Genomic DNA, 21,550 nt, shown 5'->3' with positions numbered 1-21,550 from the left:
CAGTAGCATCTTTAAGACCAACAGAGTTTTATTCAGAATGTAAGCTTTCGTATGCATGCATACTTCTTTAGACAAGGAATGAGGTACAGTGAGCAGAGCTACATATAGCTGGCAGGCAGTGGTTTAGAATGCAAAGTGGTACAAAATTAAAATCCAGGGGCAGAATAGTGAAATTAACAAATTGAGAGGACATTTGGTCTGGATAGCATTTGCATGGGAAGCCAATAAAACGGTAATATGTCAGAATGTGAGAATTCTTACAAGTATGTTTCACTATAATGGAGGATTGTAGGGTAAGAATTCAGTGGGGCATACTTATAAAAGTATGGTTATTTATGGATGGTGTCTTTGTTGCTTTGTCTTGTGGCTTCTTTGCTGGGTGTCAAGCCTTCAGTTGAATAGACCAAAATGATGGGTGGATTCTCTGAGCTTAAAGTGGTTCCTGGGGATTCTACTCAGGCACCTTGTCATTATCATCCTAATACTCACACTAAATGTCAGTGGAATGCTTGATTTATGATTTATGTTGTGTTGCATAATCAAAATTCAACTATGTAACTTTGTGTATATGGATGCAACCTTTGCCTCAAACTTTGAGGCTCAAAGTGGTTTAGTTAAGAGCAGGTAGCAACCTTTAATACTGATTTGAGCTTGCCCAAAATTACAAATCCAATCTCCAGTTAGTCTTCTCTCATCTCTAAAACCCATCAAAGCAATGACGCTCAATTAAAAAAAAAATTGATGCGATTTTTCTTTCTTTCTTTACAGTTCAATGGCACTTTGGATAATAATCTGTCAGTGTCAAAGTGCCATTGAACTGTAAAGAAAGAAAAAACTGCACTGATTCTTTTTTTAAAAAATTGAGCATCATTGCTTTGATGGGTTTTAGAGATAAGACTAATTGGAGATTGAGCATATTGCCTTTGGAAAAAACTTGCTAAGTGTGCATCTTAGTTTGTCTTAGTATAGCCTTTGCATTGCTAGCTTCATCTCAGCTTTCCTAAATCTTCTCCAGATGCCTTCCAAAAGGACTTGTATTCACTTATATGTAGGTATTTTAAAAAACGATTCAGCTCATTACTCTAAAAACTACTACTGTGAATCGTTTTTGCTCTGTGCATGCCATTTCCTATGGTGCAAAGTGTGTGGAAATGAGCCAAGGAAAACACTGCATGTGAATGGGGTCTCAGTGTCCTTTTTGAGGCACTAAAGGGAAGCTCTTTCCATTTTTAAAAAAATATATATTATTTTCCTTATTTTTTTTAAAAAAAAGAAAACATAAATCCACTGTAAATTAAAACTAAGGTGATAGTTTGAGCTGGAGGCTAGGGAGGTACCCTTCTGTTTTATGAAAAAGGTTAGTGCTTAGAAGTATAGCAGTAAAGAGAAAGGAAAATATACATTGCTCTTCCAGTCACACACAGGCCTTCTTGGAAATGATTTGAGCCTGCATGTGTAGCATTCTCTGTACCTGCATGTGGTTTGTGGTGTTTTTTTTACCAACCTATTGCTTCCTTAAATTGTCTCAACCAGTAATTAGATTTGAGCCCACTAACATCTTAGAGACCCAACAGGACTTTCAGGGTATAACCTTCCAAGAGTCAAAGCTTTCTTTGTCAGAGCTTTTACTCCTGAAAGCTTATATGTTGATGCTCTTGTTGCTCTCTAAAGTGCCTCCAATCTAGCTATTCTACTGCAGACCAACCTGGCTACTCTCTGAAACTATCAACCAATAATGTGATATTTTTTCCAGCACGGTTGCGTAGGATATAGTGCAGTTTTTCCTCATAGGCTTCTAATGTAGTCTTCAAAACCTACATTTTGTTCAAGTATACATGGACAAGAAACACTGGAACAGTTGCAGAGGAAAGATGTGGAAAGTGCTACCTAATGAAATGTATTGGCACCTAAGAATCTTTTTCATTCAATCATGCAGTGGATAAATCAGTTTTTTGTTTCTCTGTTGTTCTGTGAATTTCTTTATGGAGACTGTTCTCTAGTTTCACACAAATAACTGTATGCACTGTTGCAGTATTGTATGAGGGTGTGGCAGAAGCTTTTGCTTCTAGAAAGTCAAGGCATGCGAGTTTTCCCCTTTGTATCTTATTTCATACTATAAAGAGAGTCTACTAATTATTATATACACATTACTTTCTCTTTTTTCAGGAAGTACCATTTTATTGAAAAGAACTTGGAGCATCTTTACTCTAGTTTGCTTCAGATACCTATACCACATTCTTTTAAGATTTATATTCTTAAAGGAACAAATTTGTGCATTAGGTATGCTTGTTAAGGCATCATGACATGGTTACAGAGCAACATGACTTGTAAAGTCTATAGCTTAATTCAGTAAAAGCCATGGGTTTTATTTATATAATAAATCTCTCTATGAAGGAGATTCATTAAAACATGGAAATTCAAACTCCTTCTCCACCTCCCACCAACTTCCTTGCTGGTTGAGCACTGTATCATAGGAGCAGGAAGTGATGGAAAGGCCAGTTTAACAGTGCTGTTGAAAACAATTAAACTGACTTTGCAGATTGAATTCCTGTCACACCGTGTTGTTCAGTCCCTGGAATGTCATTGGCTGAATTCTTATGAAATGGACAGCTTGTCAGCTGAGGTATTTGTCCAAGAGCATAGAGTGTGATGCAAAGCAAAAGGTCTTGTGCACTGTGGTAAACTGAGTTTCTGTAGGGCATGTTATGAGAAGAGAGGTTTTCTCTTTTCTAATCAAGCAATATTGTGATGTATTTGGTATCGACTCTCATCTTTGAGAAATTCCATTTCTGTACTGTAGTTTCTTAGCTAGGAGGTACCTCAGAAGGAGTTTAGTTATCAGGTGCAAGAGATGGCATACTGTGATACAGACACCCGTAGTGCCACCAATTCATTTTGTATAGCCAGGTATAGTCCCCCGTCGTCGTCCCCCCCCCCCCCCCCCGGCCATCAACTTTATTTTTTTTTTTTGCTTTTACTGCAGACTGGATGCTAGGCTAGATACACTATTGGCACATAAATGGTGTTTTTTAAAATGCAGATACTGCCATTAAATCTGATAGGCATATTGTATTTTTTGGTGCAAAGACAGAATTTGCAAGTCAGTTGAGGAATGAGCAGCTTTTAAGTTGCATGGATTAGTGTATGGCATACTAAAGTAGATATGAAGGAGCAAAGCACAACGTGACAAATAATCAAAAAATATACCAAATATGTACTTGAAAATGAAACTGCATTAAATGGTATGTTGTGCTATATTCCGTGGTGTATGGAGTTTGACTGTATAACTGCTATGTGGGTGGCCTTGTTGGTCTGAAGCAGCAGAACAAAGTGTGAGTCCTATGGCGCCTTTAAGACCAACATTTTATTCAAGGTATAAGTTCTTGTGTGCATGCACACTTTTTCAGAAGAGTATATGAAGAAGTGTGCTTGCACACGAAAACTATAACTTGAATAATATTTTGTTGATTTTAAAGGTGCCAGTGGGCTCACACTTTGTTCTGCTATGTGCTTTGCATAAGGAATGCAGAAGAATTTGGTGGGCAAGGTAAATCTTGAAAAAGTGAAGACAGTACCAGGAATGCACACTGTAACCTAATTCTGTTGATCCTTATGTCTGGAGGAAGTGTAACATCAATTTATAGTGGTTAGAAAATATTCAAAACAAATTATTTTGGCAGCAAGAGGGAAAACTGGTTATGACATGTTGAGTAAAAATACACACGAGTTTGAATTATGCCTGGAGACTTCCATCATTTTTAAAGTGGCGTGATCTCGGCTGATCTTGGAGAAGTTGTCACTTATCAAGTCATGAGTCAGACTGTCTGCTTTTTGCCCAGCCTATTGTATGATTTAGTTTGATTTCTTTCTTACATCAAGTATAATGTATGCTTTGTAATGACACCCTTGGTAATATTGTTGCAGTATTTATGCATTCCATGTTGGCTTGCTTCCTTGGCACTTTTGAATGAAATAAGGTGTGGACTGAAGGGTGGTTGGGCTAGTAATCAGGGTGTCTTTTCTAGAGACCTGATGATGCTTGTGCTCTCCCAGAATCAACCTCCCTAGCTGTAAAAATATACAGGTTTTAATTTTAAGCATGTTGCTTGCACCCACACACACCTGCTTTGGAAGCAAAAAGATAGCAGCATTTATTTATACCCTAACTTTCTCTCCAAAGCGACTTACAATATTCCATGTCAATGTAATATACTGTCTGCTTCTCAGTACTCACACCACTACAAGCCTCCAACTGATGATTCCATGGTTTTTCTGTGTATCTATGGTCTAAACTGGCAAAGATGGCATTCCAAAGAAAGTTTAAGTTACTTAGCACATTATTTGAATGTAGGGACCTTTTTGCAATTATCATGTTTTTATGAAGTAATTATAGCTCTCCCCCCCCCCTTTGGGATCCAGGTCTTTTCTTAAGGAAGAGTTGTTTTTTTAAGTGGCATTGTGCTTTTAAAAAGGCTATTTTATTTGGGAAATATGGTTGCCCTGCTGCCCCACTCCAAGCTGACATGGCTGCTGTAATAGCTATGACTGTACTTGTTACTTCTTACCAATGTGGCATTCCTCTATGCTATATTGCAAAACTAGAGTGGGAGCCTTTCTCCTGCCTTGGAGCTCATTTTGCATTTGTGCAGAGTGAAGTTTGAAAATAAGAACTTGTGGTCTTACAGTTCAGAGATTCCAATAGTCAAGTGGTAGTACATTCTTACCTACATAACCTTTTGTCATTGTTTCCCAAACTGCTTCCCTGTGGAGTTTTATCTCCACTTTGGTTTCCAGACTGCAGCAAGTTTGAGAAACATCCACTAGTCATCCACTTTCCAGGCTTTCCCCATCCTCAGTACATTCTTAAACCTGGTTTGGTATGACCTTTCCAGAAAAAAATGCAGTCCAAGCATGTTTGCAAGCTGTCTGGATGGAAGGATGCACATTCTTGAAGGTTCTGTCCACATACTACCATTCTCCTATCTTCATTCCCCCGCCCACAATTCACCCATGGTTTTCCCAGGTTAATGTCATTTGACCATTTATTAACCTGATCTACAAGCTTCTCCAAATTTACAGGTTTCATTTAAAGAAGAATTCTGAGGGATTAGTACATTGTGGCAATATATCGTTATAGCATTCTTGCACTAGAGTTCAGTAGCAATTACTGTTTTGTTTGAAACCTGGAAAGTCCCATGGATGGTCTGGAATGGAAAATGGTGGCTGGAAAGTGTACAGAAAACTTTTGTGTGGTTGCTCAGTTTCCAGTGCAAATGGCTCTGCATTCATGATGGCATTGTTACAAAAGTAGAAAATCTTAGTCATGTGGATTCAGTCCCAGTTGTTTTTGCTTCTTCACCTTCCTTAACTGTGAAAAGCTGTATATTGCCATTGAAATAAACTTGCTTTGAGTGCAGAGTTTGAGATTTCCCTGGCACAGATTATACCAAGTCCTGTGTACGTAATAGTTTAACTGACCTTGTAATAAGAACACTCTGAAGCATAAACTGGTTCTGTTGTTACTGCCAATGCCTATTAACATTTCCTTCTCTTTCCTTGAAGGCTACAAGGAACAGCCTGATAGAGGCCCATTTCCAGACAGACGTGGATGATGCCAGAGCTATGACAGGGGCTGCAGTCTTGGCACTGAAGGGTGGTGATCAGTTATGGAACAGCCAAAGGAGGAAATACCTGAGGTCAGGGAAGAGGAGGAGGAAGAGGAAGAGGTACTGACAGCAGTAAGTGGAGCCACAGACGCAACTGGTGGACCAGATAATTCAGCACCTTCTATCAGCTATACAGGTAGGTAGGAAAGAGAAAAGAAGCCTAGCTTGACCAAATAGCAATTAAAGAAATTTTATTGTATTTTTATAATTAATTTCACTAACAGTGTTCAGTGTTCAAGGTGCTGAGCAATTTCTTTTGTTATTTACCAGAATTCAAGGGAAAGTTGGGGATGCCTTTTCTGAGTCAATACAGTAGTTACAAATATGATGTTGGGAAGATGTACAGTTGTTTTGGAGGGAAATTATTCCAGCATTAATATTGGACAGATGTGCTCAGGTATAGTTGTACATATGCAAATTGATACGTTTATATTATATATCCGTTGTTTTCAAAACCAAAATGAAAGATGTGAAAAAGTCTGGAATATGTTTTTCTTACAACGTGTAGATATTTTTGTTATGAATGAGGCAGTTGTCTGATACTTTGTGATATTGTCCTCAAAATTTACAAGGTAGCATAGACGATGAATTTGGGGTTAAAATTACCACTACAGATTTTCCATGTTGGTTCTCCTGCTTGGTTAGCATCATTTATTTGCTTATGACCACTACTCATTATAATGCAAACTTTAGGCCTGCATTACAGCAAACCTAAAACCAATTTTATTATGTAGAATTAACAAATAATAAAATCAACAAGTGACTAGATGTCTCATTAAACAGATTCTGTAACATATAATCACATTTGATGCAACTACCTTGTAAGTTGCATATTTGCCCCTATCTGGAAGAAGAGTGTTTCACAGCTCCCATCTAGGAATGTTGGTAAAAATGTATGGTGGACAACACAGTAAATAATGGACAAGGATATCTACCCCCTTAAGGTAACAAATACAACTGCTTACTAGGAACTTTACATACCTTCTCTACAGATAAGCAGATGACATGAACAGAAAATGGAGGTCCCTCTTCAGCAAAGAGTCAGGCAGTTCAGATCGGTTATGCTGCAATATGATGTAATTTTTAGAATATAATGCCACTGAATCTCATGTTGAGATAATCATGATTTTTCAGAACAGCTAAGTTCTGTAATCCTGAGCCGTACTTAATTATTTGCAACAGTAAAAGTGTAGTCTTTCTCCTCTGCCAGGGTTAATCCATTTGCAACTATTGAGCCCTCATGGGAAAAGGTGGAATATAAATTAACCAAATAAATAAATAAATACTAATTCCATTTTTGACTAAAATATGTAAATATTATTGGACATCTCCAAATAAAGGTATTCAGGTAACATAGTGTTTTCAAAGCAATTGGATTTCAGTTTCCTATAAAAGCCTCAAGCAGCTTACACATTCCTACCACGATGGTTGAAATAACCCATGTCATCCACATACAGAGCACCCCCACTAAGGTTATTGCTGTGGCTCTCACCTGTTGTCTTGCATGTCTGTGTATGTTATTCTTTACATCTAAGGCTAGGGCTTTAGCTGTCTTTTTTCCTTCATACTTGCTCTTTCTTCTGCTGTGTACTAAAGCTCCTTCTTCAGATTAGCCTATTTTTGCTTAATAAGCTGTGGTGGCATCCCTCATGCATGTCCTTATGCCTGAAACAGCTTATCCCACAGTGAAGATCTAAGACTAGTGTGTGGTGTAAATTTAAAAAAAAAAAAATTCCCCCAAACCATGAAATAATTATGAATTGTGCTGTTAATTGAACCTTCAGATGCTTCCTTTTATGTTGCCATTTTTTAGTTAAAAACTTTACTGTATCTTTTAATGTAATTTTGGTGGTTTTCATTTGTTTTTATCACTTTTATCATTTTTTTTACCCAACTCTCATGGATTGCCGCCTTGTAGTGGCGAGAGGGCTTGCGCAGTTCAATGAGGCTGTGGGCTATGCCATGCAGGGCCACGCAAGATGAACAGGCCACAGTTGAGAACCCAGACTAAATGTGATCCACTGGAGAAGAAAATGGCAAACCACTCCAGTATCCTTGCCAAGAAAACCCCATGAACAGAAACAAAAGGCTAAAAGATAAGGCGCTGGAAGATGAGCCCCTCAGGTCAGAAGGTGCCCAATATGCTACTGGGGAAGAGTGTTCAAGTAACCACAGAAAGAGTGAAGTGGCGGGGCCAAAACTGAAAGGACACTCAGCTGTGGATGTGTCTGATGGTGAAAGAACAGTCGGATGCTGGAAAGAACAATACTGCATCGGAACGTGGAATGTAAGATCTATGAAGGTAAGCTAGATGTGGTCAAACAAGAGATGGCAAGACTGAACATCAACATCTTGGGAATCAGTGAACTAAAATGGACGGGAATGGGTGAATTTAACTCAGAGGATCACTATATCTATTATTGTGGGCAAGAGTCTCGTAGAAGAAATGGTGTTGCCTTTATAGTTAACAAGAGAGTGAGGAGGCAGTAATGGGATACAGTCTCAAAAATGACAGAATAATTCCGGTCCGTATCCAAGGCAAATCATTCAGTATCACAGTAATCCAAGTCTATTCCCCAACCACTGGTGCAGAAGAGGCTGAAGTGGACCAGCTCTATGAAGATCTACAACACCTTCTAGAATTAACACCAAAAAAAGATGTCCTCCTCATCATAGGGGACTGGAATGCCAAAGTAGGAAGTCAAAAGGCAACCGGAACAACTGACAAGTTTGGCCGTGGAGAGCAAAATGAAGCCGAGCAAAGGCTAATAGAGTTTTGTCAAGAGAACAAGCTGGTCATAGCAAACACCCTCTTCCAACAACCTAAAAGTTGATTCTACACATGGACATCACCTGATGGGCAACACAGAAATCAGATTGATTATATACTCTGCAGTCAAAGATGGAGAAGCTCCTAACAGTCAGCAAAAACAAGACCTGTAGCTGACTGCAGTTCAGATCATGAGCTACTCATTGCAAAATTTAGGCTTAAACTGAAGAAAACTGGGGAAGCCATTAGGCCATTCAGGTTTGACCTTGATCACATCCCTTATGAATATACAGTGGAAGTGAAGAATAGGTTTAAGGAACTAGAGTTGATAGACAGAGTGCCTGAAGAACCATGGTTCGTGACATTGTACAGAAGGCAGCAATCAGCACCATCCCAAAGAAAAAGAAATGCAAGAAAGCAAAGTGGCTGTCTGATGAGGCTTTACAAATAGCTGAGGAAAGAAGGAAAGCAAAAGGCAAAGGTGAAAAGGAAAGATTCACCAACTGAATGCAGATTTCCAGAGAACAGCAAGGAGAGATAAGGAGGCCTTCCTGAAGAAACAATGCAAAGCAATAGAGGGAAATAATAGAATGCGAAGGACAAGAGATCTATTCGAAAACTGGAGAAATCAAGGGAACGTTTTGTGCAAAGTTGGCCATGATAAAGGACAAAAATGGTAGGGACCTAACAGAAGCAGAAGAGGTGGCAAGAATATGCAGAAGAATTATACAAGAAGGATCTCAATGTCCCGGACAACCATGACAGTTAAATCGATGACCTTGAGCAAGACATCCTGGAGTGAGAAGTCAAATGGGCCTTAGAATCATTACTAACAACAAAGCGAGCAGAGATGATGGTATCCCAGGTGAGCTATTCAAAGTCCTAAAAGATGATGCTTTTAAAGTGATGCACACATTATGTCCACAAATTTGGAAAACACAGAAGTGGCCACAGGATTGGAAAAGGTCAGTTTATATTCCAATCCCAAAGAAGGGTAATGCCAAAGAATGTTCAAACTATCGCACCATTACACTCATTTCACATGCCACCAAGGTCATGTTAAAGATCCTACAAGCTAGGCTTCAGCAGTATGTAGATCGGGAACTACCAGAAGTTCAAGCTTGGTTTCAGAGAGGTCGAGGAACTAGAGATCAAATTGCCAACATTCACTGGATTATGGAGAAATCACGGGAGTATCAGAAAAACGTCTATTTCTGCTTCATTGACTACACTAAAGCCTTTGATTGTGTGAGTCACAACAAACTGTGGCAAGTCCTTAAAGAGATGGGATTACCAGACCACCTCACATGTCTCCTGTAAACCTGTATAAGGGTCAAGAAGCCACTGTCAGAACGGGATATGGAACAACTGATTGGTTTAGAATAGGAAAAAAAGTTTGACAAGGTTGTATATTGTCACCCTGCTTATTTAATTTAGATGCAGAGTACATAATGCGGAATGCTGGTCTAGATGAAGCACAAGCCGGAATTAAGATTGCCGGGAAAAACTTCAATAACCTCAGATATGCAGATGACACTACTCTAATGGCAGAAAGTGAGGAGGGCCTAAAGAACCTCTTGTTGAGAGTGAAAGAGGAGAGCACAAAAGTAGGCTTGAAACTCAACATCAAAAAAACTAAGATTATGGCATCCGGCCCCATCACACCTTGGCAAATGGAAGGGGAAGACATGGAAGTAGTGACAGACTTCACATTTCTGGGATCCCAGATCACTGCAGATGGTGACTGTAGCCATGAAATTAAAATACATTTGCTCCTTGGGAGGATATCTACGGCGAACCTGAGCAGTATAATAAGAAGTAGAGACATCACCCTGCAAACAAAAGTCCGTGTAGTCAAAGCTATGGTATTCGCAGTAGTAATGTATGGCTGTGAGAGTTGGACCATAAGGAAGGCCGAGCACAGAAGAATAGATGCTTTTGAGATATGGTGCTGGAGAAGACTCTTGAGAGTCCCTTGGACTGCAAGAAGATCCAGCCAGTCAGTCCTAAGGGAAATCAACCCAGACTGTTCACTGGAAGGTCAGATGCTGAAGCTGAAGCTCAAATATTTTGGCCACCAAATGAGAAGGGAGCACTCCCTGGAGATGATCCTGAAGCTAGGAAATATAATAATAATAATAATAAATTTATTCTTATATCCCGCCCTCCCCCGCCAAAGGCGGGCTCAGGGCGGCTCACAGGCATGGAATTCCATGGTTCAATAAAACAATACAGTACAACAACAATTTTAAATAATCAATTGCATAATAAATTAGTTAAAATAGATAAAATAGGTGCTAAATTACTATGAGTCATAATATCCACAAGATGGCTGGGTGGCTACACATCAGTTTAGGAAAAATTATTCAAGTAGCACTAATGTTTGAAACATTTCTCAACTACAGCCTTGGTATAAATTGCTGTTCTGGTTCATGTTATAGACCGTGGAGAAAGTGGTCTTCCTCTGAAGCTTCAGGTTTGTCATTTTCAGGCCTTATGCCATAGCCTTTGCCTTTATAGCTGAACTGTAGGGTAGCCTTACCTACATTCACATTCAACTGAATTATTCAGAACTGCAATTCACTGAAAGTGAAGGCCCCCAGAAATGTGATGGCGGAGGAGGAGGAAGAGATTAAATGTATACTCTGCCCTTAACTCAGAGCAGTTTACAATCTCCTTTCCCTTCCCCTCCCCACAACAGGCACCCTGTGAAGTAGGTGGGGCTGAGAGAGCTCTCCCAGAACTGCTTTTAACAGCTCTTTTGAGAACAGTGACTGACCCAAGGTCACAGCAGGTGCACGTGGAGAAGTGGGAAATCCAACCCAGTTCTCCCAGATTAGAGTCCACTCACTTAACCACTACACTAAACTGGTTCTCAAGAAGAAGAGATTTTAGTATGAACAAGGATGAAAAAGAAAGTCACTGTCATTTGAAGATATTTTGACACCCATTTGAAGAGAGAGGCATTGACTTGGTTGCAGTGGCAAGCTCTATTCTGAATACTGACTCATATTTTACTACATTTAGGAATGTTGGGGTTAGTTGCTTAAACTTTCTGTGCTAATCAGAGCACCTGAAATAGTTGTGTTGAAGTAATAGTTATTTTTACATGCGAGCTCTCGATATGAACACCAAAACAAAGAAACCCTGTACATGTCACAAACTGATCCATTTTAATAGCCATATTATAATCAGTAATGCAAGATGCAGACTGTAAGTGGTGGTTTCTATAAATCCAGTAAGTATTTGGTTATACAAAAAAAAGAGAAGGTTATAATGTAGAATTCCTATGTGACTGTTTCATATTATTCCAACTCAGAAATGTAATGAAATACCATTTTGTTTCCCTGTAGATCTTTCTCAGAGTTCTTCTCCTTCTCTGTCAGACCAACTCCAGATGGGCTGTGATGAGGCAACATCAGGAAGTCTAAATGTGGAGTGCAGGGTCTGTGGTGACAAAGCATCAGGGTTTCACTATGGAGTGCATGCATGTGAAGGTTGTAAGGTATGGGCAACATAACAACATACATATTGTGTAAAGGCTGAAGGTTGAATATTGCAGGTCAGTGGGCTTCAATGAGTAAACAGTAGGAAGAAAACAGAATCTTTTTGTCCTGGGATCAAACTACACCCAGTGCTGTTAGATCCAAGGCTGGCGTGTGGGAGTAGGCAATGTAGACAGCTGCCTAGGGCACCACATGACTTACTGGATGCTGCTTGGCACCCCCTCCCCACAGGCCAGCTGGCCTGTGCGTCTTTCCCCCACCCGAGACAGGGGCAGAGGAAAGAGGCAGCTTGGCCTTGCTCCAAGGCTGTCTTCCCTTGCAGGGGAGGCAGCCTGGGAGCAAAATGGAGGCTCCATGACACCCCTTTTCCCTGCCCAAGACTTTCTTGTGCCGCAGGAAAGTCAAAAAGGGTGCTAAAAGAGCCATCTGTGCAAAAAGGGCCATCTGGCACTACGAGGAGGTTGAGCAGGGAAGGGTGTTTGCATGGAGGTTCATGCAAACAGGGCCATCCGGCCCCAATCGGCTTCCCTGAGCTATGGGGAGGTCGAGTGGGGGGTATGGGCATTTGAATGCAAATGGAGCCATCCGGTCCTTCTTGACTTCCCCGCACTGTGGGGAGGTCGAGGGGGGGGCGTTTGCATGGAAGGCTTCTCAAGAGTCTCCTCCTGCGTGCAAACAGGCCTGCGCTTGCGCTGGCACCACACTGGGGCCCTCCCCCACTGGAGGGGGGGGTGGAACCTTGCCAGGGGTAACAAAAGCCCCAGCACCAACCCTGGTTAGATCCATGACTGATTTCCTAGCTTTTTGTTCCTTATTAATCTTCTTCGTGGTCTCTGTGCATCACACTGATGGGCGTAGGCGCCAGCGCCGATCTCGATCAGTAAACTTAAAAGCTGCAGATTTCCGCGCCGACGTCCCAGTGCACATGCCCAGAAGCCCCACTGCGCATGCCCACTGAGACGGGCATGGACATCCCGCCAGTTCTCTTCTGACCGCCGTGCTGATCAGTCGATCTTTCGTCGCTTCGGTCGGTGAACTGCTTTTTTCAAAAATATTTATAGATATAGTTGTAGTTACAGTTGTTATAGTTAGTTAGTTACCGTATTTTTTGGACCATAAGACTCACTTTTTCCTCCCAAAAAAGTGGGGGGGAAAGTGTGTGCGTCTTATGGAGTGAAGGTACCATACGTACCTTCCTCGGGGGGGGGGGGGGGTGATCCGCTGCCTCCGTCCCAGCGCTTCCCGCCCCTGCCTGCCTGGCTCCAGCTCTGACGCTTACAGCAAGCGCCAGGATCGCTCCCACCGCCCTCCGATCCCAGCGCTTGCTTTAAGCATCAGCGCTGAAGCCAGGCAGGCAAGCAGGGAGAAAGCACGCCGCCCCCTCCACAGCCAGGGCTTGCGAAGTGCTGGGTTTGCGGAGGGGGTGGGTGCTTCCTCTGTCCCTGTCTGCGTGGCTTCAGCTTGTGCTGATAGCAAGGGCTGGGTTCGGAGGCAGCCAAGCCTCGGATCCCAGCCCTTGCTATCAGCAGAAGCTGAAGCAAGGCAAAGAGGAAGCCCCCCCCTCCGCAAACGCAGCGCTTTGCGAAGCACTGGGTTTGTGGAGGGGGGGGCTTCCTCTGTGCCTGTCTGCCAGGCTTCTGCTGCTGCTTCTAGCAAGGGCTGGGATTGGAGGCAGGATTGAGAGGGGGAAGGTGCCCAGATCTGGGTGCACAGCTTCAAAAATTTTTTTCCTGTTTTCCTCCTCTAAAAACTAGATGCGTCTTATGGTCCGGTGCATCTAATGGTCCGAAAAATACGGTAGTTATAGTGATAGGCTTTTTGGGGAGCGTGGGTGCGAAGACCTCTATTTTTTCTCCCGCTCTTCCACCCCTCCTCCCCTCTCTTCCCCCCAATCAGTCCTTCCTTCTATTTTTGTATGGAAAGACGTTGGGAATTCTTCCGGAGGTGTTCTAAGTGTGGGAGTAAGATCGCCCCACCTGACAGACATTCGTTGTGTCTTCTGTGCCTTGGGGAGCTCCATAGAACAGACTCTTGTGCGCACTGCGCAAAGTTCTCTAAACAGACCAAAAAGAACAGAATTGCCCGCCTTGCAGCAGCCCTTATGGAGCAGGCGCTATCCCCTCGGAAACTGCCCTCAGCAGAACAGGTCGAGCAGCCGACCACATCGGCCGACCCATTTATATTGACATCGCTTGAGACAGATCGTCCCCTTTCCAAAGCCGACCGCCCTCACAAATGCTCGGGCTCGGCTGCTATGTTGGATTCCTCTACGCCTGCTAAGAGGCATAAGGAGGATAAGGGCGCTCATGAGAAGAAGAAGGCTAAGAGATCGGATAAGCCAAAGCATACCAAATCCGTCTCTCCAGCTCTTCCGGTCTCTCCATCGGACCCAACGGCACCGATCGTTCCTCCACTGAAGCTATTCGCCTCACCGGGTTGTCAGCTAAGCCCTCTGATCCTTGCCTCGATGTCGACGGAGCTCGTCATATCCTCTGACTCCGATTGGGAGATTGAACCGGCACAGCGTTTCAGTACCGAGAAGAGCCCGCCTGATCGATCCCGAAGGGTAGCTGGGGTGTCTAGATCCCGGAGCCCACTTCCTCGAGGTTGACTGCATGATTCACGAAGGGACCACTCTTCGAGAAGCCGTTCCCCTCGGTACCGAGAGATCGATCGCTCTCCTCTGCGCCGCTTGCCTTCACAAATCCCATGGGATCAGCGTCAGTGGCAGTATTTATACGGGGCATATCCCATGCAACCTTCGTTTCCTTGGCTTCCACCTCACCAGATGGACTGGGATCAGCTTTCCGAAGCTTCTCATCGATTCCGAACCTCTTATCAACCATCTAAAAGAGCACCTTCTGCGTTGGTGTTGAAGCCGCCTGATGCCCAGCCTGTTCGACCCCGTCGGGACCCCACTTTGGAGCAGTCTAAGGGCGGAATAACGGAGCCTGTGTCATCTCCACATTTATCGGAGCGCTCTGATTCTCCTGATGCGTCACCCAGGTCCATTGAAGGGTCGACGCCGGAGGAACAGGAAACAACGTCTTCACCTGGGGAGCCCTCTCCACCACAAAAGATAGCGGAGGAGCAACCCATTTCGCCCTTAGACGACCTAAAGTCATACGGCAATCTTATCAAGCGTATGGCTCAGTCTTTGTTCCTTGCTACAGTCCAACCTCAACCAGTGGTTACAGATACTGTATTTGACATTGTTCAAATGGACACTTCTATTGCAATAGCTCTACCACTCACTACTGTCATGCTGCATACTGCAAAATCTTCTTGGGAGAAATCAGCTTCCACACCCATCTCATCTTGGAGACTGGACCACATGTATCGCATTCAAGAGTCCAGTGCAGACTTCCTCTGCACCCATCCCAAGCCAAATTCCGTAGTTGTGTCCTCATCTTCCAAGGCGAAGAAGACACACTCTGCTCCACCAGACAAGGAGGGGGAAAAACTGGACAACCTAGGAAGAAGGCTGTACTCTGCTGGCTCCCTGGGTGTGAAAATTGCCAGTTACTCCGCCTGCATGGGTCGATATCAATACGCTCTCTGGGAGCAGGTTTCCAACATTTTGCCCAGCCTCCCGGAACAGAGCAGGTCTGCTCTGCAGAAGATTCAAAAGGAGGGAATGACTCTGGCTAAGCAGCAACTCAACTCGGCCAAGCACTCGGGTGACACCTGTGCCAAGACCCTGACAATGGCCATCACTTTACAACGCCATTCCTGGTTACGGTCCACGGCTTTACAACCAGACACCCAAGCCTACATTGAGGATCTACCCTTCAATGGCAATGGCCTCTTCAGCTCCAATACCGACTCGGTGCTGCAGGAGTTTCTGAACCTCCAGAAACCTGGGAGTCTCCATGCCGCGTTCCCAAGCTAAATGACTTTGGCCCAAACCGTGGAATAAGAAACCTTACTCAAAATCTCCTTCAGAGCAATCTTGGCGCCCGAAATCGACACCGCCATCCACCAAGCCTTCATATGGAACCAAATCTAAATACTCTCCTTCTTCTGCTCAATCTTCTTGTCAGAAGGGCCCTAAACAGCCCAAGCAGGGGCTTTGACTGCCTTTTGTCCTTCCTCCCTTCCCACCCATCTTCCTTAGGCCATACCTGCCTCTTCCCCTATCTCCTGGCATAGACCTACATCACTTCAGACCAATGGGTCCTATCCATAATCTGAAGGGGTTACATGATCGAATTCCATCAGAATCCAACCACCCTGACATTCGTTTCCACCAGCCCTTCAGACACCTTGCGAGAGGAAGTTCAGTCTCTGCTTCTCAAACAAACCATCGAACAAGTTCCATTAGATCAAAGGGGACTCAGTTTTTACTTTCGCTATTTCATGGTCCCAAAACGAGACGGAGGTCTTCAGCCCATCATGGACCTTCGAGCCTTGAACTTGTTCATCACCTACCACAAATTCAGAATGACCTCATTACCCAACATACTCCCTCTTCTCAATCACAGAGATTGGACGGCCACGCTGGACTTACAGGACGCGTACTTCCATATCTCCATTCACCCCTCTCACAGGCAGTACCTCAGATTCACCATTGGAGCAGCCCATTTCCAGTATTGAGCGTTGCCCTTCGGCCTTTCTACAGCCCCCAGGATTTTCACCAAGACTATGGTGGTTATTGCAGCCCATCTGAGATTGCAGGGGATAACCCTGTTCCCGTACATAGACGATTGGCTCCTCGTGGCAGAATCCAAGGTTCGTCTTCTGCAGCACATCGCCATTACTCTTTCTCTGCTTCGGGAGCTGGGACTGCAGGTCAACCAAAAGAAGTCACACCTTCAACCCTCCCAGAGGGTGCAGTTTATAGGAGCCATAATAGACACCAATGCTTGCAAGGCCTTCCTGCCTCCAAATCAAGCGGACGACATAATCTTGTTCGGGCTGTTCAGTGCAGACCTACGGGCACAGCATGTCAGGTACAGCGTCTTTTGGGCCTCATGGCGGCCACTACTTCAGTTCTGGTCTTCGCCAGGCTGCATATGAGGACTCTGCAACTATGGTTCCTCAAACACTTCAAATGCAACCGCGATTCTCCATCTCGGCTGATGACCATCCCTCCAGAAGTTCTATCCTCTCTAACCTGGTGGCAACAGCGGCAGCACCTGATGAAGGGGGCTCCCTTCCACAGACCATCCCCGTCAGTCGCAATAACGTCAGATGCGTCCCTGTGGGGTTGGGGAGTGCATATGAACGGCTTATGCATGGGGGACAGGTGGCCCATTCATTACGCGCATCACTATATAAATTTCTTGGAACTGTTGGCAATCTTCCATGCTATCCAGTCCTTTCAGTCGCTTCTCATAGGCAAGACGGTGGCCATTCTGACAGACAATACGACGGCCATGTCTTACATAAACAGACAGGGGGGTACGGTCTCCCGCAGACTCTGTGTACTTGCTCTGAACATATGGGAGATGTGCATATCAATGGGTGTGTCCTTGGTGGCGACATATCTTCTGGGGGACTTGAATGTGTGTGCAGACTTCCTCAGTCGAGGGGGAGCTTCGCTGCACGAATGGGAGCTCAACTGGGACTTCCTTCAACCTGTCTTTCAGAGGTGGGGAACTCCGGAGATAGATGTTTTTGCCACACGCAACAACAGGAAATGCAAACTATTCTGTTGCGGGGGGGGGGGCAGATCCCCTGTCCTTGGGGGACAGCCTCCTTTTTCCATGGAATCAACAGCATGTGTACCTGTTTCCTCCCATTCCTCTGATCAACAAGGTAGTGCAGAAGATTTCGAGGGAAAGACCTGTGGGCATTCTCGTGATGCCCTGGTGGCCCAGACAGCATTGGTTCTCCCTGGTCCATCTAGCCAAGGGAAAGTTTCACCATTTTCCTCAGGCCTCAAATCTTCTTCTCACGCACCAAGGCCGTGTGGTGCACCACGATGTGCCGCATCTGAAATTAACAGCGTGGCGTCTACAGTGACTCTACTATCAGACAGAGCTCAATTCATCACATTGAACAGTAGGAAGCCGTCTACGCACAAGTCATATGCCTATAAATGGTCAAGATTTGTTCAGTTTTCTTCTAATCTTTCCTTAGAACCGTCAACAGCAGGTTTATCTACAATTTTTGATTTTCTTCTTTCCCTTTTGCATAAGGGATTAGCAGTTTCGTCGTTACGCGTGTATTTGGCTGCCATCTCTGCTAATCATTACCAGAATGATGGACATACTGTTTTCACACATTCTGATACTAAGAAGTCCCTTGAAGGTCTCTCTAGACTGTGTCCTGCTGTGCGACAGCCTACTCCTACTTGGGACCTCTCCTTGGTTTTACGTGCTCTAGCGGGGAAACCCTTTGAGCCGATGGCTACTTGCTCTCTGCAATTATTGGCGTGGAAAACGGCCTTTTTGGTGGCAATTACTTCTGCGGGACAGGTGGGTGAACTGGCAGCGCTCAGATGCGACACCCGCTACTTGTGTTTTCACCAATGATGGCGTAGTGCTTCTTCTGGACGTCACCTTCCTTCCCAAGGTGATTTCTCCCTTTCACTTGGACTCTGAAATCTCCCTGCCAGTGTATTTTCCTAATCCGGCCAATGATGCTGAAAGGAGACTTCACGCTTTGGATGTGAAGCGAGTGTTATCGTTCTATCTCCATTGTGTAAATCCTTCAAGGAAAGACTCCAGACTTTTTGTTTCCTATGCCACTGTGTCTTTAGGGCAACGGATCTCGTCCCAAAGACTTTCTAAATGGATAACTGAGACCATAAAACTCTGTTATCTATTGAGCAAGAGGCCCCTGCCAGGGCCCATACGGGCCAATTCCACTCAAGCTATGGCGACTTCGGCAGCTTTCCTGAGGGGGCGTTTCGATCCCAGACATTTGCAAGGCTGCCACCTGGTCCTCACCGCATACCTTTGTGAGTCACTATGCGCTGGACCTACGTTTTCGCCAAGACTCGTCGGTGGGCTGTGCTGTTCTGCAGTCTCTTTCCTGCTGATGGACCATTGCACCCTCCTCCAGGTAGGAATTTGGCTTGCTAATCTCCCATCAGTGTGATGCACAGAGACCACGAAGAAGATAAACAGGTTGCTTACCTGTAACTGATGATCTTCGAGTGGTCATCTGTGCAATCACACTACCCGCCCTCCTTCCCCTCTGCTGCCGGTCCATCTTGGGCTTATGCAGTGGTCAGAAGGAACTGGCGGGATGTCCACGCCCGTCTCAGTGGGCTTGCGCAGTGGGGCTTCTGGGCATGCGCACTGGGACGTCGGCGCGGAAATCCGCAGCTTTTAAGTTTACCAATTGAGAACTGCACTGGCGCCTAATCCCATCAGTGTGACTGCACAGATGACCACTCGAAGATCATCAGTTACAGGTAAGCAACCTGTTTTTCTTCCCCTCCCCAAATTCTGCTTTTAAAATCTAAATTATCTTCCTCCTTGTTGCTGTTTTTGGAGAGGAAAGAGAGAGAAAATGAATCATGGATATAAGGCAAAGCATATGAAGAAAAAGTTAAATGAAAATAACTAAACTATGAACAAACCTAATATAAATTTATATTATAGTAATTATTAAACCTAATGTGTTAGGAAAAACTTTTAGTTCTATGTTTTACTCTTCAGTCTGCAGTCTGTTTTGAATTCCAGCCTAGCCTTTACACCTTTAGTCAGGTGATCAATTTAGCCTCCTGCTTTGGATTTCAGCTTCGCCTTATGAACTTGCTGGATTCCATTTTTGTTTTGCATTCATTTCCTCAGAAGTGGAAAGCTATTGCGACAAACATTCAAAATCAATAATAACATTCACATAATGTTTACAACACTGTTAAAACTAAGGAATTCCAACAGAAAGAACAGTTTTAGGCAGACCATTGTTTACCCTAAAAAGTTTTTTTCATTAAAGAGCGATACTTCTAAGAAAGTGGCTGTTTATTAGTATTAAGTCCCTTTAAAAATTGTGTTAGATACTTTTAAAATAGTCTCTGTTAACAGCTGTAGGGTTTTTCAAGGAATGTGTATTTGAACTGTAGTATTTGTTAGTGGATTGTTAGTGGATTGCTGCAATGACGTGGCGAGAGGGCTTACACAGTTCACTGAGACTGTGGGCTATGCCATGCAGGGCCACCCAAGATGGACAGGCCACAGCTGAGAACCCAGACTAAATGTGATCCACTGGAGAAGGAAATGGCAAACCACTCCAGTATCCTTGCCAAGAAAACCCCATGGACAGTAACAAAAGGCTAAAAGATATGCCATAGGAAGATGATCCCCTCAGGTCAGAAGATGCCCAATATGCTGCTGGGGAAGAGCAGAGGGCAAGTCCAAGTAACCACAGAAAGAGTGAAGCGGCTGGGCCAAAGCCGAAAGGACGCTCAGCTGTGGATGTGTCCGATGGTGAAAGAACAGTCCGATGCTGGAAAGAACAAAACTGCATTGGAATGTGGAATGTAAGATGTATGAATCAAGGTAAGCTGGATGTAGTCAAACAAGAGATGGCAAGACTGAACATCGACGTCTTGGGAATCAGTGAACTAAAATGGACAGGAATGGGTGAATTTAACTCACAGGATCCCTACATCTATTATTGTGGGTAAGAGTCCCGTAGAAGAAATGGTGTGTGGTCTTTATAGTTAACAAGAGAGTGAGGAGGCAGTAATGGGATACAATCTCAAAAATGACAGAATGATCTCCGTCCGTATCGAAGGCAAACCATTCAATATTACAGTAATCCAAGTCTATTCCCCAACCACTGGTGCAGAAGAGGCTGAAGTGGACCAGCTCTATGAAGATCTACAACACCTTCTAGAATTAACACCAAAAAAAGATGTCCTCCTCATCATAGGGGACTGGAATGCCAAAGTAGGAAGTCAAAAGGTAACCGGAACAACTGACAAGTTTGGCCGTGGAGAGCAAAATGAAGCCGAGCAAAGGCTAATAGAGTTTTGTCAAGAGAACAAGCTGGTCATAGCGAACACCCTCTTCCAACAACCTAAAAGATGACTTTACACATGGACATCACCTGATGGGCAACACAGAAATCAGATTGATTATATATTCTTCAGTCAAAGATGGAGAAGCTCCTGACAGTCAGCAGAAACAGGACCTGTAGCTGACTGCAGTTCAGATCATGAGCTACTCATTGCAAAATTCAGGCTTAAACTGAAGAAAACTGGAGAAGGCATTAGGCCATTCAGGTTTGACCTTGATCACATCCCTTATGAATATACAGTGGAAGTGAAGAATAGGCTTAAGGAACTAGAGTTGATAGACAGAGTGCCTGAAGAACCATGGACGGAGGTTCGTGACATTGTACAGAAGGCAGCAATCAGCACCATCCCAAAGAAAAAGAAATGCAAGAAAGCAAGGTGGCTGTCTGATGAGGCTTTACAAATAGCTGAGGAAAGAAGGAAAGCAAAAGGCAAAGGTGAAAAGGAAAGATTCACCCAACTGAATGCAGATTTCCAGAGAAAAGCAAGGAGAGATAAGGAGGCCTTCCTGAAGGAACAATGCAAAGCAATAGAGGGAAATAATAGAATGGGAAGGATAAGAGATCTCTTCAAGAAAATTGGAGAAATCAAGGGAATATTTCATGCAAAGATGGCCAAGATAAAGGACAAA

The 21,550-nt window shown here is 43.9% G+C and overlaps 1 protein-coding gene across 1 annotated transcript in view; it reads left to right on the top strand.

Moving 5' to 3' along the window:
* Window positions 1-21,550, top strand: part of PPARD (peroxisome proliferator activated receptor delta) — an 89,260-nt gene that overhangs the window by 41,742 nt on the left and 25,968 nt on the right. The window contains exons 2-3 of the mRNA XM_060231444.1: window positions 5,563-5,802; window positions 11,790-11,941. Of these exons, the coding sequence (XP_060087427.1) occupies window positions 5,667-5,802; window positions 11,790-11,941 (288 nt within the window). The 5' untranslated portion in view covers window positions 5,563-5,666. The remainder of the gene's footprint in view (window positions 1-5,562; window positions 5,803-11,789; window positions 11,942-21,550) is intronic.

The sequence above is a fragment of the Heteronotia binoei genome, chromosome 2 (genome assembly GCF_032191835.1).
Source record: "Heteronotia binoei isolate CCM8104 ecotype False Entrance Well chromosome 2, APGP_CSIRO_Hbin_v1, whole genome shotgun sequence".
NCBI classification, from domain to species: domain Eukaryota; kingdom Metazoa; phylum Chordata; class Lepidosauria; order Squamata; family Gekkonidae; genus Heteronotia; species Heteronotia binoei.
The sequence above is the reverse complement of the archived record's forward strand: the minus strand, read 5'-3'. Positions and strand labels throughout refer to the sequence as shown.